This window comes from Carettochelys insculpta, chromosome 11 (genome assembly GCF_033958435.1).
Source record: "Carettochelys insculpta isolate YL-2023 chromosome 11, ASM3395843v1, whole genome shotgun sequence".
In the NCBI taxonomy this organism is placed as follows: domain Eukaryota; kingdom Metazoa; phylum Chordata; order Testudines; family Carettochelyidae; genus Carettochelys; species Carettochelys insculpta.
Genome location: NC_134147.1, coordinates 12,906,859 through 12,923,622, shown reverse-complemented (window position 1 = coordinate 12,923,622; position 16,764 = coordinate 12,906,859). Strand labels below are relative to the sequence as shown.

The 16,764-nt window shown below is 44.6% G+C and overlaps 1 protein-coding gene across 1 annotated transcript in view; it reads right to left on the bottom strand.

Moving 5' to 3' along the window:
- Positions 1-23: 23 nt before the first annotated feature.
- Positions 24-16,764, bottom strand: part of CFAP92 (cilia and flagella associated protein 92 (putative)) — a 135,382-nt gene continuing 118,641 nt past the window's right edge. The window contains exons 13-19 of the mRNA XM_075005903.1: positions 14,621-14,785; positions 13,208-13,420; positions 7,873-8,023; positions 5,735-5,937; positions 4,036-4,229; positions 1,835-1,961; positions 24-950 (exon numbers count right to left, since the gene is read on the bottom strand). Coding sequence (XP_074862004.1) covers positions 699-950; positions 1,835-1,961; positions 4,036-4,229; positions 5,735-5,937; positions 7,873-8,023; positions 13,208-13,420; positions 14,621-14,785 — 1,305 coding nt within the window. The 3' untranslated portion in view covers positions 24-698. The remainder of the gene's footprint in view (positions 951-1,834; positions 1,962-4,035; positions 4,230-5,734; positions 5,938-7,872; positions 8,024-13,207; positions 13,421-14,620; positions 14,786-16,764) is intronic.

Sequence of the window (16,764 nt, the reverse complement as noted above, 5' to 3'; positions counted from 1 at the left end):
ACCCAGGTATTTAAAGTTCTCCACTACTTTAACCTGAGTGCCATCAATGGAGACACTTGGGACAGGGGCATTTGATCCAGGTGCAGGTTGATGGAGAACTTCTGTCTTTCCGAAGCTGATGGTCCAAAAAGTTGCGAGTCCTCAGCAAACTTGGTGACAATGTGCTGAAGGTGGTTTTCAGCGTGAGCCATAAGGGCACAGTCGTCGGTAACAAGTGCCTCAGAAAGGAGTTTCTGCACTGTCTTAGTCTTTGCATTCAGGCGACGGAGGTCAAAAAGTGAACCCTCATGCCAGTATTTCAAGTACATACCTCGGTCCAGATCTTCATTGCATAGTTAAGGACACATGGAAAGAACAGGTTAAATAAGACAGGAGCGAGAACACATCCTTGTTTCACGCCGTTCGTGATGTTGAAGGGGGCTGATGTGGCTCCATCAGATAGTACTTCGCCTCTCATTTCGTCATGAAAAATAACATCAGGACATCAACAACTGCTTGTGTACAGAGCTGTTGTTCTCTCATCTCTTTTGTGCGGAAACATGGACACTATATAGCCATCACATCAAGCAGCTCGAAGCATTCCACATGCGCTGCCTCTGTAACATATGAAGATCCGCTGGCAAGATGAAGTGCCCAATCTTGAGGTCCTCGAGAGAGCCCAGATGACAAGCATCAAAATGATGATTATGAAGTCACAACTACGTTGGACTGGTCATGTCAGCCGCATGGATGCCAACAGAATCCCTCGCCAGCTTCTGTCTACTGAACTCTCCCAGGGCATCTGGCATATAGGTCATCCATGGCAACGCTACAAGGATACCATCAAAGCCAATCTGCAGTACAGCAGAATCAAACCTAGAGACCTTGAGGACGCCGCCAGCGACAGAACACAGTGGCGTGCAACAGTCAGAAATACCTGCATTGCCTTTGAGGAAGACCGCTGCCGGCATCTACAAGAGGCATGCGAACGACGTCACAGAGCATCAGCAATGCACAACCCACAGATTGCAAACTTCCCATGCACCATCTGCGGCAAAATGTGCACCTCTAGAATTGGCTTATACAGTCACCAGGGGGCACACCATAAGACCAATAACAGATGATCTGCACAGATTTGTCATCATCGGATTGATGGACTACCATTAAATAATTAGCCCCTTTAGCACAAGGTTTCTGCCCAAATGATGGGTGTCTGATTAACTCTGCTGAGAACATAGGGATGTGTCAGGGCACAGCCACCTGTCATTCACATGAGCATTCTCCTGACACCTATCCCATTACTTTATGTGGTGTCATTCGTAAAACAAATGGTAAGTGACTTCTGTTAGCTGATTTAGGGTCTTATTTACTGCTCAAAACTTAAAGGAGAGGAAGAGAGAGGCATGCCTGGCTTTATGGGTTTCAGAGACTTCAAATTTACCTTCCTCTTTGCCTCCAGAAACATCATTTTAGCTGCGGCTAAAAGGAAATTGCTTGGGAATCTATTGCAAGAGGTAATTTTCTTCAGCAGGGAGCAAGGTTCTACAAGAGTCAGCACCTCCTCATTTCCTCAAGCACAGAGGGAGGATTGATTTAATCGCACTCCAGATGGACATTAACATCTGAAAGTTTGACAGGCACTGACATTACACGGGCTATGTCTGAATGGGATATACAAATTTAAGCTTGAGGATGGGACAACTCAGCCCTCATGCTCTACTACAGTTGTAGCAGATTAGCTCAGTCAGAACTAAGGCTTGTATGTCTCCTCAAGCTAGATTTTCTAGGCTCTACTTTAGGCATGCTGACAGCCCATTCCATCTAGCACTTTATATTAGAGTTGCTATCAAATTACCTGACTATTGGATGGAGATGTAGCTCCACCATGAAAGGAGGCCTCCTGCAGCAGAAGGGTCATGTCCTCCCCTTTCTTCTCTGGTCTCTCTCTCTTGTAAAGAAAGGAATGTTCGTAACAAAGTAAACTGGAAGGAAAAGAAAGTTAAATTGTACATCTGTCTTTCCAAAGACTAGACTATAGTAGACAAAGGATTTAATTTTCTGTAACTGTGCTGGTTTCTGTTCCTATTATGTGTCCTAGGAACTTGTACAATACAGTAAATCAGTTAATATAACCACTCTTACCTATACTAGATAGGTCCCCTGAGAACAAGTTTGTTAGACACTAATGAATACTTGAGCGGTAGGTACAACCAACTGAAAGCATAATAAATGCCATTAATTTCCAAGTCAGATCATACTCATGGAAGGATCTTCTAATGCTTATTCAGGACCAGACTCTTGCAACTACTGCTGATTCTACCTTTTGTATACATTTAGTAGTAGTAAGCGGCAAACTAACCTTTAATAGCCAATTTACACAAGTGAAGCATTCCTTGATGTATATTTGATAAAAATTCTTTAAAAGGCTGAAATCCCATATCAAATGGGCTGAGCTAATCCAATCAATTGCTTTAGATTCATGGATGTTAGAATTCTAGTCAAATGAGTAACTGACTTTAATTTTAACAGACTAGATGAACAAAATCTGATGATAAACAATGGAATTGAACTGCATTCATGATCTGTTCTACAGCCACAGATCTCAAATCACCCCTGAGCAAGCTTCTGCACCCAGTAAATTGAGCATGATTTAACATGGAATACTTAGTATAGTTCTGATTACCGAATCAAGAGAGCCGTAAGACTCAACTGGTTTGATGGAGCCAATATGTTTTAGTGCCAGTGGTCATATCCACATGATTGAAAACACTCCCCTGTAACTCAGGGGACAAATGTGCACTTACTTGTGTAGGTGTGGCTATGCAATGCCTGTTGGTATACATGTACATAACAATGTATGTACCCACAAACACTGATGGAGATACTTGTAGACTGACAGGTATTACACATTCACACCTCAGTGACTGTGTACATGAGCACAACAGCATTGGGCATGCTACAGATACTTAAATGGAAGACTTCCAAGGAAGCATGGGGAGTGAGCATAAGCTTCCTTCAGAGCTAATACCCCCTCCCGTGACCCACTCTGTACTCCTCTCAGTGGTGCTCAGTTTGGCATAAGAATTATCCTCTTGCATAAGTTTTAATGACTGAAAGTGGTCAAGATAAGGAGCATTATCCTTGTGTCCTTAACATAAGAACAACCACACTGGTCAGCCCAAGGTCCATGTAGCCCCAGTATCCTGTTATTCAACAGCAGCAAATGACATGTGCCCCAGAGGGAGTGAACAGCTGATCATCAAGTGCTCCATCTCCAATTGCCCATTCCCAACTTCTGACAAACTACAGGTAGGCCATAACTGCCTTGTCTGGCTAACTGTTACTGATGGCCCTATCCTCCATGAACCGCTCTAGGTTTTTTTTTAAACCCTGTTATGCTGAAGGCCTCTTTTCCAATTGTGGGATAACAGGGGGTTCTGTTTACTAAACTTACTCCTTGCATTTTTTTCTCTTTGCCCTCCTTTAGCAGCAGTGTTCTCCTGTTCACAATGCAAACGCTGGAGTGTGGCACTATTTTGTTTGCAGAAGTGCCAACAACTAGCATTCACGTTGTCAGACGCAACTGTGCAGGGTGGACAAAGCGCCAAGGAGGGCAGAGTCTTTCCAGACTGTGCTATTTTATTCATCTAAATGGGGCTGGCATGGCAGGGGGCTTATTTTCTGCTCAGCACTCTCTTACAGTGCACTATAAAATTACTGTGTGGTACCTCCCTGCATATGTTATACCAGTCTACAGGGGAAAAGGCATCATATTATGCCATTTCCTTGCCCTTCCGTACATTCTGACTAAACTGCAGGCTAGCAGCTTCTGCAAAGTAAGGGGGGAGGGATAGTTCAGCGGTTTGAGCATTGGCCTGCTAAACCCAGAGTTGAAAGGGGGCTGTTTAGGGATCTAGGGCAAATGGACTATTTAAAACAAACAAACAAAAAAAACAGTGCTTGGTCCTGCCAAGAAGGTAGGGGACTGGATTCAATGATCTCCCAAGGTCCCTTCCAGCTCTATAAGATGTGTATCCCCATATGTAAGGGGCTTACTTGAAGTCTGCTCCTTTCAACTTCTCAAACTTTGTGTGTTCCCTGTCATGGCAGGGGATTATATTCCCATTCCAGTTCAAGCTGTGTTGGTCTTCAAGCCCTGGAACAAATCCTTTGGTGGTGCTCCTCTTTCTGGTCAGGTCTGGGTAACAGTCATAGGCAGGCTGCTGCAACACTGACAATGCTGGGATAGGCTAGGACAGGACAACAAAATTAAACAGACGCAGGTTTCGGTCTATGCAGTACTCTTTACTTCTCTATTACCTATGCTATGAACAAACATCTATGTTTATTAGCAAGGCCACATGCCAGTAAGTTAGTCTTGAGTGCCTTACTACTATATAATTTTTTTTCTGAATTGGGCAAAATCCTTCATGCCAAGGATGGACATCAGTGAATGTAAAGGAAGCCTCCATATTTTAGACTGTTGTTTACCAGTCTATAAAAAAGTAGAGGCACATGAACAAAGTTTAAAATAAGTTGTAAGCAGCTACTAACACTGTATGCAGGGAAAAGATGCTCACTCATCTTATCAGGATGGAACAACTAATAGACCCTTGAGGTTTTTAATAAAAGGTGGGAGGAGGAGAAGTCTTGTCTTGTGGTGCAAAAGCCCAGTCCTAAAGTATTTGTCTTGTGAACAAGCTGGTTGCAGGAGCAAAGAAGCACAGTTACTGAGCATGTGGGTGTGATTACTCTCAATAATATAGGTTGAACCACTGTAGGCTGAACTCATGTGACCTCCTTAAAAAAAGGATCAAAGAATTTTCTGAACCAGGGGAGGTCAGTGTTGTCTGACACCATTGCCAACACTTTCACTGCTTACTGTGCTCTTAGAAGACACGTAGGAATAAACTACAGCTAAATGACCGTACAGAACACTGTTTACAGCCACCAGTCCTGGCTCTCAAACTATACGAGACAGTGGGATTCTCGGCCACACCAGTGAGTGGACATCTGGCTAACTAAAATCAGGCCAGATAACAGATGTTGACAGAGCAGAGACATTCAACCTTCAGTTCATTTTACTGCAGCAGAGTCTCTCACTCCATCAGTATTCGAGATCAAATGCATGAAGGCCTTATTTACAAGCTTTTGTTAATTACTCATTGCTCTCTAACCCTATGTAGTATTTCGTGCCTGTAGACAGGGAAAAAAAGATCATGCAACATTACCATCAAACAGAATTTTTAAAGCAGTTCAGTAAAGCTGACACGCTAGGGCCATGTCTACACTACAGTGATCTTTCAAAAGATTATCTTCTAGACAGTCTCTTCCTATACTATCCTCAGGAAAATCTAGTGGGGTGCGGTCTCGTGTTTAGCTGATAGAAGTGGTTTGCGCTTTGCCTGTTTGTAATTGCAAATAGTACAGTTTAGCTTACTGCTGTTAAGCTAACTTGCCAAGATCCTATTCACATGCTCCCCAGCAAAACTAAATTGAGCAGCGTTTCCCATTATCTTCAACCAGTGTAGCTAACAAGAAGCATGTTCATTCTGTCTTGAGTTGGTAAATTATTTTGTAAGGCTGAGTTAAGCAGTACTATGTGCTGCAAAGCTAGCAATGACTATTTAAATTTGTCAACAAAATATCTTAAGCTCAATAGGAAAATTGTATAAAGATATCTCTCAAAAGGATATGCTTAGGTGCAGGTCCCAAGGGCACCCAACCCTTAGTATCCTAGAGAAGTGCACATTACCTTCAGAATCATGCCTGGTCTTCTAAGTGAGATTTTTTTTGGTTCACCTTTCAGAAGTCCTTGTAGTTTGTCTAGCTGGGCACTGGCTTTTGGGCCACATGTGGTTAATTCGGCTGCTGTGGAGCACCTGTAAACTTTCAGTTTAGTGTCATCAAATGGAGATTTTTGAAGCTGACTGGAGGTGTCTTGTATCCCAATGTCCACTGAAAAAGAAAAACAAATAGTGACAAGAACAAAGTGGTTAAGCAAGGCAGGACTGATCTGCAGAAGAGTATGGAATGGCCTCGTAAAAATCCTTTCTGTCCATGGTTTTATCTGTACCAAACCATAAAGGGCAATAGAGTAAAGGCTAATGTACAGCCCAGTGAAGATCGTGATTCAGAACGGTTTAATCAAACTCAAATGTTAAGAAAACTTTCTGCCTGATGTGTGCCTATGTCAGTGGCATTCATGCCACACATGAGGTAGCAGAAAAATGCTGCCTACTTCATTTGACACATTTTAAGTTTCCAGCCCTCTCTGGTTTCAGGCAACAAGCGGTGGAAGTGGAGTGTGGAGTGAGGCTTGCTGTAGCAGGGGCTCAGCAACCCCCGGCACATGTGCCAGCACAGGAGCTGCTTTCCATCAGCACCTGGATGGGAGCTCAGCCCCACCACTCCCTCCCCCATGCATCCAGGAGTTTGCTCAGAGCCAGAGTAACCTTCTGTGGTCCCCAGCCCCCTATGGTCAATGCTGTAGCACAGCATCAGGCCTAGCCCTCTGCACATCCCTCAAAAGATGCTGCCTCCCTGGCATGGCCTCTTCCTGCTCAGGACTCCTGGTCCCCCATGCGCAGCCCTTCCCTCTGCAGCACAACCCCGACCTCAGTTCTGGCCTCCTCAACCCCAGCTGGAGATGAACAGGCCCATGTGAATAGCCTGGACTTGCCCCCTACCAGCTCTCAGGCTGCAGCCAGCGAGAAACCCTAGTAGGCAGTCTAAAGCCCCCACTCCTCCCCTGGGGCCCCGAGCAAGGGGGGGCATGAGGGGCAGTTGGGTCTGTGGCTTTTTTTGGGAGGGGCTGTAACTTGGAAAAAAAATCTAGGCCCCACCCCACGAAGACTTACCACTGGCACTTGGACCGTAAATAGCGGTGAAAAGGTTAAATTTTGCCACTCTGCTGTGGAAAGGTTGCTGACCCCTGATCTAAATGCATGCTGGAGTGTCTCACTGCAATTTTAACAGGTTTTACACAGAAATCCACATGTACAAGAGACTTGCATTGAGCGGATAATGCTCAAACCCTTCGGTGCTGTATCCCAGAGCAAGGTGTGGTATCCCAAAATCATCCAAGGGGCAGTCTTTCTAATGCCTGGACTGGCATCCTTTCATTTAAAGCAGGAAGCACTGCCTGGTTTTAGACCCACAACCAGATGCACTTGCTCTGCTAGGACAGCCATTTATCCTTCCAACCAGCATCCTGCACAGGGCTAGGGGGCCGGCACAGTTCTGAATGCACAAGCCCTGCCTCTGTTTTTCCTAGCCTGTCCCTCAAACATATGTTGGGGTGCAAAGCCATCTGGTAGTTCATGGGCCCAGTGACTGCATCACACTGGGCAGGATCTCAGCACCCTGGCCTCAGTCCTGGGCAGCAGAAGTAGACTGGTCTCAGGGCCCAGGTCCTTTGCTAGATTTGCCCCACAATTTTACTGCAGAATGCCAGCCCATTAGTCAGTTTTACATCAGTGTTTCTTAAAGTTTTAGAGACCCTAAACCACCTAACAAAATATTTTTTATGTGGAACGCCTAAGAAAAGTTACAAAAATATTTGTCAGACCAAAACAAAACCAGCAACGTGTACAGCAAAAACAAAACGAAATAATATTGTATCTGGTTTTAATAACAGAAAATATGCACCATCGCTGTATTGCTCCACATGCTCATGGCACACCTCCAAGTTGGTCACAGAACATCAGCATACCTCAGAATGTAGGTTAGGAAACATGGCGCTACACTCCACTGGACATTAGTTACACATGATCTTTCCCAGATAGAGGCATAATTTCAGGGCCAGCACAACCGAAACCACTCCTTGTCAGTGTACATGAGAATGCAAATTGCAAAAATGTGGTGGTTAGCCATCAAAAATGGACCAGTTACCTTCCCGGTGAGTAGCTGGAGCTGATGCTGGGAAGTAAACAGGTGGCTTCTTGTAAAGGTCAAAATCTACATGATGCTGATCCCAACTCCATCTGTCACGCTTCAGCACTGGCTCCAAAATGTTAGCAAACAGCATGTTCTCCTGCCATTTCTAAATGGAAGTCACATCTCTTTAGGCAGTCACAGTGTTGACAACAAGGGGCAGTCACAAAACTCTACTTTATGAAGGACAAGGATTAGGTCACATTATTAAGGTAACACTTTGTATTTACAGCTGGTACATTACACAGAAGACTCTCTTTCTGATGCTTGGTGCCTTTAAAGTGAGTATTTTTTGATTCTTGGAGGAAGATGTATTTTACTGGTGAGTTACAGAAAGTCTAGTATGCACTTGAACACAGTGCCACAAGCAGTTCCCTAACCATACCCCACACATACACATGCACCCAACATAACATTTTATATGCAGCTAGCAAGGAGTTTTCTAATTATAAATTTGTGTCATTGCCTCCTCTGGACTGGTTAAAACAAATGAGGTGATCATTTTAATCAGCTGCAGTAGCCTAGAGTCACCGTAATCTGATAGGAATGCAGTCTGGTTTAAAGCAAATTGTTTTATGGCTCTGCAGCCATCTCCTTTGTTGAAATTGGACAGGAATATATGGCCCACTTTTCACCCCCAGTCCAGAAACTGGCAGCTTTGTTTCTCTCCTGTCACAACAGAAAGGAAAACTGACAGGAATCTGAAAGGTGGGTGGGTTAGGTTGCTTGTGCAGAGTGAAATGGTGGCTCCAGCACATACTTCAAACTGACATACCTTCAGAAGACTGGGTGGAGTATGTCATAAGTCAAGATGGCGCTCTAGCCAGAGGGCTGGAGCTCAGGGAAACCAAAATGAGAAAGGGTTTTCGCTTCCTCCCACTGACTAAAAAACTGCTGCACCTTTGCTTTGACTTGCTTGAGGGAAGACTTGTCTCGCTTGCTGGCCTCTTAACAAGGCCCAGGCATTCCCTGCATCACTCTTCTGTTTCACGCTACAAAGGCATTCAGAATCCTTGACTGGTCTGTTATAGTGATGTCTGGAGGGGAAAGAGTTATCTTCTAGAAACGAAATGGGAACTCTGACATTGTAACTCTCACCCCAGCTCCCCATGGACAGTAATGAAGCTCCAGGCAGAGACTGGGAGAGGCACTCACTTTAAAGCACCGTTGGAGGCCGAATATCTAAGAAAGCTATTTTAATTGCTAAGGAGTAATCCTTACCCTGAGCAAGGCTCATCAAAGCACTCCCCAATGGTGTTGCAAGCAGCCTGGACCTTCACAACACACGGCAGGGAACCGAAAAGGTGCACCGCCACAGGTGAACCAGCATGATGGCACAAATGTGCAGAGGATGGGCTGTTTATTTTCCCCCCCCAAACACAGCACAGTAGATACAGAACACTTTAGTTCTGAAGCACCTCTTCTCTGACATTTGATTGGTAAGTCGATTTTCTAAAGGCCAGGAGGTATGTGCCAGTGCCAGCATTTCAGTGATGAAATCCTGTTGTGTTGGGTTGAAACCTGGCACAAAAAGGCTTAGCACAGCCGCACCTACTCTGTTCCTGCCCCCACCCATGCACTATGTGTGAAAGAAAATCACTGTGATGGCAGATAGCTTGCAGAGTGCAGCTCCACACAGTGGATGGGGTGGAAGAGTGAATGGAGTTCTTTGCCCTTTGATGAGAAGAGCTGATTCCTGTTGCCAAAGTACTTTTGCAGCAAACCTGAGCTTACGATTAATGTATTTTTAGTATCAAGATGAAAGACCTTAAAGGTGGAAGTTGAAGTACAATGACACTGCATTGGTAATAAATGTTCTTTCACAACTGTAATGCACTTTGAAGAAAGAAACTATTATACAGACTGAGAATATTGTTGCTTAACAAAGCCCTGTCGACTAAGCACACAAAAGAACGGCTAGTAATATGTATGAGGGTATTTACACACCAATGAAATCCCAACAGACCTATACTGTTGTATGACGCCAAGCTGTGCCGCACCAGGCTTGGTGGAATCTCAGGCATCAGTAAATAGCATTTCAGAGAATCCCTCACAGCTGAAGAACTAAGAGTTCTTGAGCCAGCTCAAAGACAAGCTGCAACTGGCTGCTTTAGTGCTGCAGTGTTTGGCTTGCTGGATAAGATTTAACACAGCACATGGAAAAGAAGGATCGCAGTTGATCCAGGCCCTCTGCCCTGACTTCAACACTCCCCCCGCCACCCGCCGCCGGCACTCCCGCAGCCCTGAGGTCTGCATCCCTTCCCTGACTCTGGCACACACCCCCCCCACACGCCCCTGCCCTGAAGTTACAGAAGGAGAGGTGTACGTTAGATATTAGGAAACAACTACTTCACCAGGAGGGTGGTGAAGCACTGCAATGCGTTGCTTAGAGAGGTTGTGGATTCTCCGTCCCTTGAGGTTTTTACGTCCCAGCTTGACAAGGTCCTGGCTGGGCTGATTTAGTTGGGGTTGATCCTGCTTTAGGCAGAGGGCTGGACTAGATGACCTCCCTGAGGTCCCTTCCAGCCCCAGGATTCTAGGCACCCCCCTGCCTTGAGCCCCTCACACCCCAATCCTGATTCCTGCACCACCCACACTCTCAGCCCTGACATCTGCACCTCCCCCAACTTCGAGCTCCTCACTCCCCAATCCTGATTCCTACTGCCCCTGCCATGACTCCTGCACCTCACACAAGCCAACCTCTGCCCTGAGCCCCCTGGTGGGCGGGGGGGGGGGGAGCAGGCTATGATCGGACCTGTTAGAGATGTAAATTGCTTTCATTCCTGGGACTGAGTCCAGTTGTTGTGAATAAATCCAGATACTGTTGTTGTTGGAATTGCCCTGGCTGAAATGTGAGATGTATTCATTTGTCCAAGAGAGAACAACTCTTTTCTAAGCTGCAAGTTGAGAAAATTCCTATCCATCAATTTTGCCTGTGCTCTGGACTAAGGTGGACTTGAGCGAGTGCAGGAACCACAAATAACTCTTTTAGGTTTAGGTTCCCCACTGATGAATTTCAATGCCCTGGTTACATTCAGCTTTAGAGAAGAAAACAAAGAGATGGATGCACAATACTTGGTGGAATTAGCTCCACACTGAAATGGCTCTCTCTGAGTGGGCTCTACTCCAGCTTCAGTCGACTTTTCAGGAGATGTGAATAACAAATTCAGCAAGTTGCACTCTGCCATTGTCACGCAAGGCTGAGAGAAGTGCTGTGGCTGCTGTTCGAGGATGGTGAGCCTGCTTCCCCTTTCCTTTCTTTTGGCACTCTCATACTGGAGTTAGCTGCACTCATGCTGAGCTAGTCAGCTGTGTTTCTCCTCTTCATCCCATCAGTAAGTGCCATGGGGCAATGCACTGTCCCAGGTGACTGGTGCTCTCACACTGGGCATTGTGAGCTTGTCCCCTTTCTTTTGGTTCACTGATTCTTGTACCACTCAGCTGCTACTTCTGCAACAGGAGCCTGCTATCCACTTTCTTTCTGCTTGTCTGTTTTTGTCCCGTGCTGCTCAGCTGCCTTGCTGTTCACTTTAACCTCTTCAGCAAGAGATGGTGAGAGCTGCATTGTGCTGGGTGTCTACTGTGGCCTCTAATCAGTGGCATTTCTTTTCATCTTCATGAGAAGGCACATCTGTCAAGAGTGCAGATCAGCAGAACACACACTGCCCATATTAACAGTTTTATTTCAGAAGTGCTGTAATGCTGAATTCAAATAGTTGTTAGGCGCCAATGACGCTCCATGAAAATCCCCATCTACTCCCTTTCTTCCCATCACACCAATCCAAATAATGTGCATGCATTTTTAATTGACTGCACGCTCACTTTACGTATGTACTGTGCTGCAGGTTGCGTAAGGCTGTTCAGAGCATGGCTGAGTGAACTGGCCCAGCTGACAGTCCAATAAAATGCTAAGGAAAGGGGAAAATGAAACTGTAAAGAGGGGGAAGCTCAAAGGAAGCTCAAAGCCCCCCAGGCATTGGGAGCAGGGAGGAATAAATGGAGGGAAGGGAAATGGGCAAAGAAATCAATATAGAAAAATGAAAAATGACAGAGAAAAAGAAAATATACAAAAGCCGAAAGACACAGAAGGAAGCAGGCTGGCCATTGGTGGGGGGAGGGAACTGCCCCATGATTGTTGAAGCTAAAGAGCTCCTGAATGCTAATATAGCTGGAGTAATATAGCTGGAGTACAAAGACCTTTAAATCTCTGCTGGAGTGCCCCAGGCAGCACACTCTGGGCAGTGTGGAGAGCTGCCAAGTGGAGGGGGGCGGGGTTTACGGCAGGAGCATGGAGCTCCCTGGCTCCCCATCCCCACACCTTGTCCAGGAGTCTAGCAAGTCTGTCAGACCCTCTGAAAGGAAGTAAAGGTTAAAGAGCAAGAACAGAACAGTTTCCTGGCCCATGACTAAGGCTCCAAAGCACTACGATAACACAACAAACGGAAACACACAGGGGAGAGAGAAGAAAGCCACACCAAGCTCCATGGTAAGGGACACTGACACCTAATCATTTTCTCCAAAATAATATCTTGGCAGGCAGCTACTTGCTTACCTTGGATAAAAGGTGTTTTAGGGGAGTTCTGCTTGGTTGTGTTCTTAAAAGGGGAATGAGGCACACTGTGGACAGCTGACGGTTTAATCTAACTTTGTTTAGGAAAACGTCACCAGCCTGATGTAAAACCCAACCCTTTGAAAAGATATACAGGCCACACCCATATGTGTTAGCTAGTTCTGTAGGTTGGTATCAGGCTGTGGGGAATAAATATGTTTTCTCTCTAGCCTCAAACTCTATTTACACATTGTACTATGTCTTCGTGGAGGCTGCAGAAACCCCAAAACAGAACAAGAAATTCAGGCTTGTGAAATCAGAGTTAGAGACAGAGATCAAAAATTAACTGGACTCAGAGCAATGGGAGATGCGGAGGTGAGAGTACACTTAAACGGAGAGCACTTGTGTAATAGCACCAGCCCTTCTCACACTGAGCTGGGATACTAGGCTTCCGCTGGTACATGTGCAACTTTGCACTCACACCAATAGCTGCAGGTCCAGTTTCTTGTGCAAACCCATTTAAACAAATGGGAGCAAAGTGCATCCAACAGGCAGAATCTTAACTGTGTGTGCAAATGTTGGTGCACCCTGAAGACATACCTAAGGAGAGGCTCTACTGAACCCTCTCCACAGCAAGGCCCTCAAAACCTGTAAGATAATTTTCCATTTTCAGAGCCTCTTGCCCTTGTTAATGTAAGTTTGGATACTAGAAAACAAGATTCTGGAGTTTACTACTTTAAGTACCTTGGTTAACTCCTTCAGACGCGCTTCATCAGGCATCCGAGGGTGCAGATTGGATTCAATGCAGCTCTTAAATCCAGGACATACAAACCCATGTTGTGATATCCACAGAGTCTTGGATTTTGCAACAGATTCTTTCCGGACAGTGTCCAAATCCACAGGGTCAAACATGGCTGACAGGTATTCATGACAATAAGCAAATCTCCTCCCTGGTTTCTAGGATGACAAATGTTTTATGTTAATGTGCACTCTCCACTGGACATTACCACAACCCATGAAAGAAACAAGTAACTTCAAAACCTACTGTGTCTGTTCCACTCATACCTGAAAATAAGCAGAGATCAATCAAGTCAGACAGGACGAAGCAACATAAGTACTTCAAAATATTTCTGAATGTCATCTTGCGTCTCTATTCTAGATATGGACTTAAAAATGACATGTAAAACAAATGTGCAATCATTTGAAAGATTTGCTGTATTAGTTATATGCACACGCACGCATACATATCACCAGTATAAACTGGCATAACTCAGTTGGTTTTAATACTGCTATTCCAGTTTATACCACTCCAGGCTTTATCCCATGTGATACTAGAGACATTGGTCTCTTCATAGTTAAGATTAAAGCAAGTCTTCCTTTGTAAATTCCTGACATATCCCAAAACCTTATACAAAACACTATCAATCCACCTGAAATTTCACAGGCCTGCCAGTTCATTGCTGTCACTTCTGCTGAGCCACAGCAGCAGGGAGCAGTGTGGTGAGTGTGATGCAGCCAGAGCCAGCAAGTGATCAGCAGTCTGGGAGTGAATGCAGCCTAGCTGCAAAGAGAGAGGGGCCAACTGGGGCAGAAGAAGGAGGTATCATCTTGCTTTGCTGTAGAGGAAGACATGGACTGATTGCCTCCCTTGTTGGTGGGGAATTCATGGGGTTTGCAGTCTGTTTCAATGGGGCCCCTCTAGCCATAAAAGGATCTGTGAAAGGCTAGTTTTTCTCCCAGGGCAGAGACAGACTGGAAAGCTGTGTTGCGCTTTGCACTGTTGTAATCTTGTACTCTGTGGTCTTCCATTCTCAGAGGGGTGTAGCAGGAGCCCTACTGGAATTCCAGGTCCACATAAGGGGACAGGAGAGCAAGGGAGGATGGGGGCTGGGATGGAAATGGTGGACAAAGGGCAACACAACCCCTGCTTTGAATGGTATCTGAGAGCGAGAGAGAAAATACATAAGGGAGATCCTCGCCACAAGAAAAAATGCAGCTGGAGGGCCATCTCAGTGAAAAGTTTAGGACCCACTATTTTAATACAATGATCACTAAAGTAAATCTATTTGAAGTCCCATCTCCGTCTCAGGATTGGGTTTGGTAAGCCACATCTCCCACATCACACAGAACAGAACTATACACATGCCTCAATCTCACCTTTGCCAGCTCCTTACGAAGTTGTATCTTTGCCCGTTCTGCAGAACTGAGTTTCTGAGAACTGTAGTTGTAGACCGACTTGCCATCAGCAGGAGAACTCCTTATGGCTCTGAACTTCGGCTTTTTCACCTTCTTGCTGAGTAGGTACACGGCATCGATGTTAGTCTGAACAGAAAAAGTACACAGCAGTTTGGTGTAACTGAGAATCGTTAAGGAACAATGCTGGGAATCGTTAAAGGCTCAAAGAATAGCACAGAGAATATTGCCCCTACATAAATTCATGGCACCATATCTTGAATACTGTATGCAGAAACAGTGACAGAGAGATAGCCGTGTTAGTCTGTATTCTATCAAAACAAAAAAGCAGTCATGTAGCACTTTAAAGACTAACAAAATAGTCTTGAGAGCATAGCCTTACCAGAATAGCCTCAATGTATAAAGCACAGAGGTCCAAAACTTGTTATCAAGATTGGCAAATCAGAAGAGGAGATGAACAGCAGGTATAGAGGGGGTTGTAGGGTGGGGAAAGTTAAGAGTTGGATAAAACATCAACATATGTAAAAGAGTCCTTATAATGGGTCAGGTAATTGCTGTCCCTGTTCAAATCATGTGTTAGTGTGCTGAATTTCAATATGAATGTTAGTTCTCAGCATTCCCTCTGGAGACATTTGTTAAAGTCCCTTTTCAGTAGAACACAAACTTTCAGGTCTTTATCAGAATAGCCCACTCCATTAAAGTGCTGGCTGACAGGTTTGTGCATCTGGAGATTTTTTGATGTCTGTTCAATGTCCATTCATTCATTCATTGTTGAAGAGTGTTTGCAGTCTGTCCTAAATCATGATGCCACACTCCAGAAGGCCCTACGTGACAGGCCTGTTCTTTCCTATAGACAACCTCCCAACCTTATGAGGATTCTCACTAGCAACAACAGGCTATACCACAATAATACTAATCCTGGAACTTTTCCTTGCAATAAGCCCCGTTGCCAACTTTGTCCACTTATCTATTCTGGAGATACCATCACTGAACCTAACCATGTTAATTACAGTATCACAGGCATGTTCTCCTGCTCCTCAACTGACATCATATATGCCATAAATGCCCACACACCATGTATACAGGACAGGCTGCAAACACTTTTTGACAAAGAATGAATGGACATAGAACAGACAACAAAAATCTCCAAATACACAGACCTGTCAGCCAGCACTTTAATGGAGTGGGCCATTCTGTTAAAGGCCTGAAAGTTTGTGTTCTACTGAAAAGAGACTTTAACAACCATCTACAGAGGAAATGCTCAAAACTAACATTCGTGTTCAAATTCGACTCATTAACATGCGGTTTGAACAGGGTCAGCAATTAACTGACCTATTATAAGGACTCTTTTACATACTTTGATGTTATCTAACTCAACATCTCTCTCCCCACCCCTCTGCTCTTCTGATTTGCCAACCTGGATAACAATTTTTGGACTTCTGTGCTTTATATTTTGAATCTGTTCTGGTAAGGCTATGATCTAAGGAAGCGGGTCTGTCCCATGAAAGCCCATCACCTAATAAATTATTTTGTTAGTCTTAAAAGTGCTACATGACTGCTTTTTTGTTTTGCATGCAGACATGGTTGCCTTATCTCAAAACTAGTGTAGAGAAAGTGAATAAAGAGGAGTTATTTACTCCCATCCATAACAAAAGAACTGGTGGTCACCAAATGAAATGAATAGGTATCAGGATAAAAGCAAATAAAAGGAAGTACATCTTTATACAATGCAACCTGTGGCACTTCTTGCCAGAGCATGTTGTAAAGGCCAAAACTATAACAGGGTTCAAAAAAGAGCTAGATAAATTCATGAGGGATAGCTTCATCAATGGCTATTAGCCAGCATGGGCAGAGATGGTGCTGGAATCTAGGAATGGGTGTCACAGGATGGATCCTTTGACAATTATCTCTTATTTTCATTCCCTCTGGGGCACCTGGCATTAGCCACTGTCAAAAGAGCTATATTTTAAAGAAGCCTTACAAAAAGCTCAGGAACAAACCATCCTACAATGCAACAAGAAAAGAAATATGGTAAGCAACTAGCTTGGCTTAATAGGGAAATCTTCGGTGAGCTTAAACACAAAAAAGAAGCTTACAAAAAAGTGGAA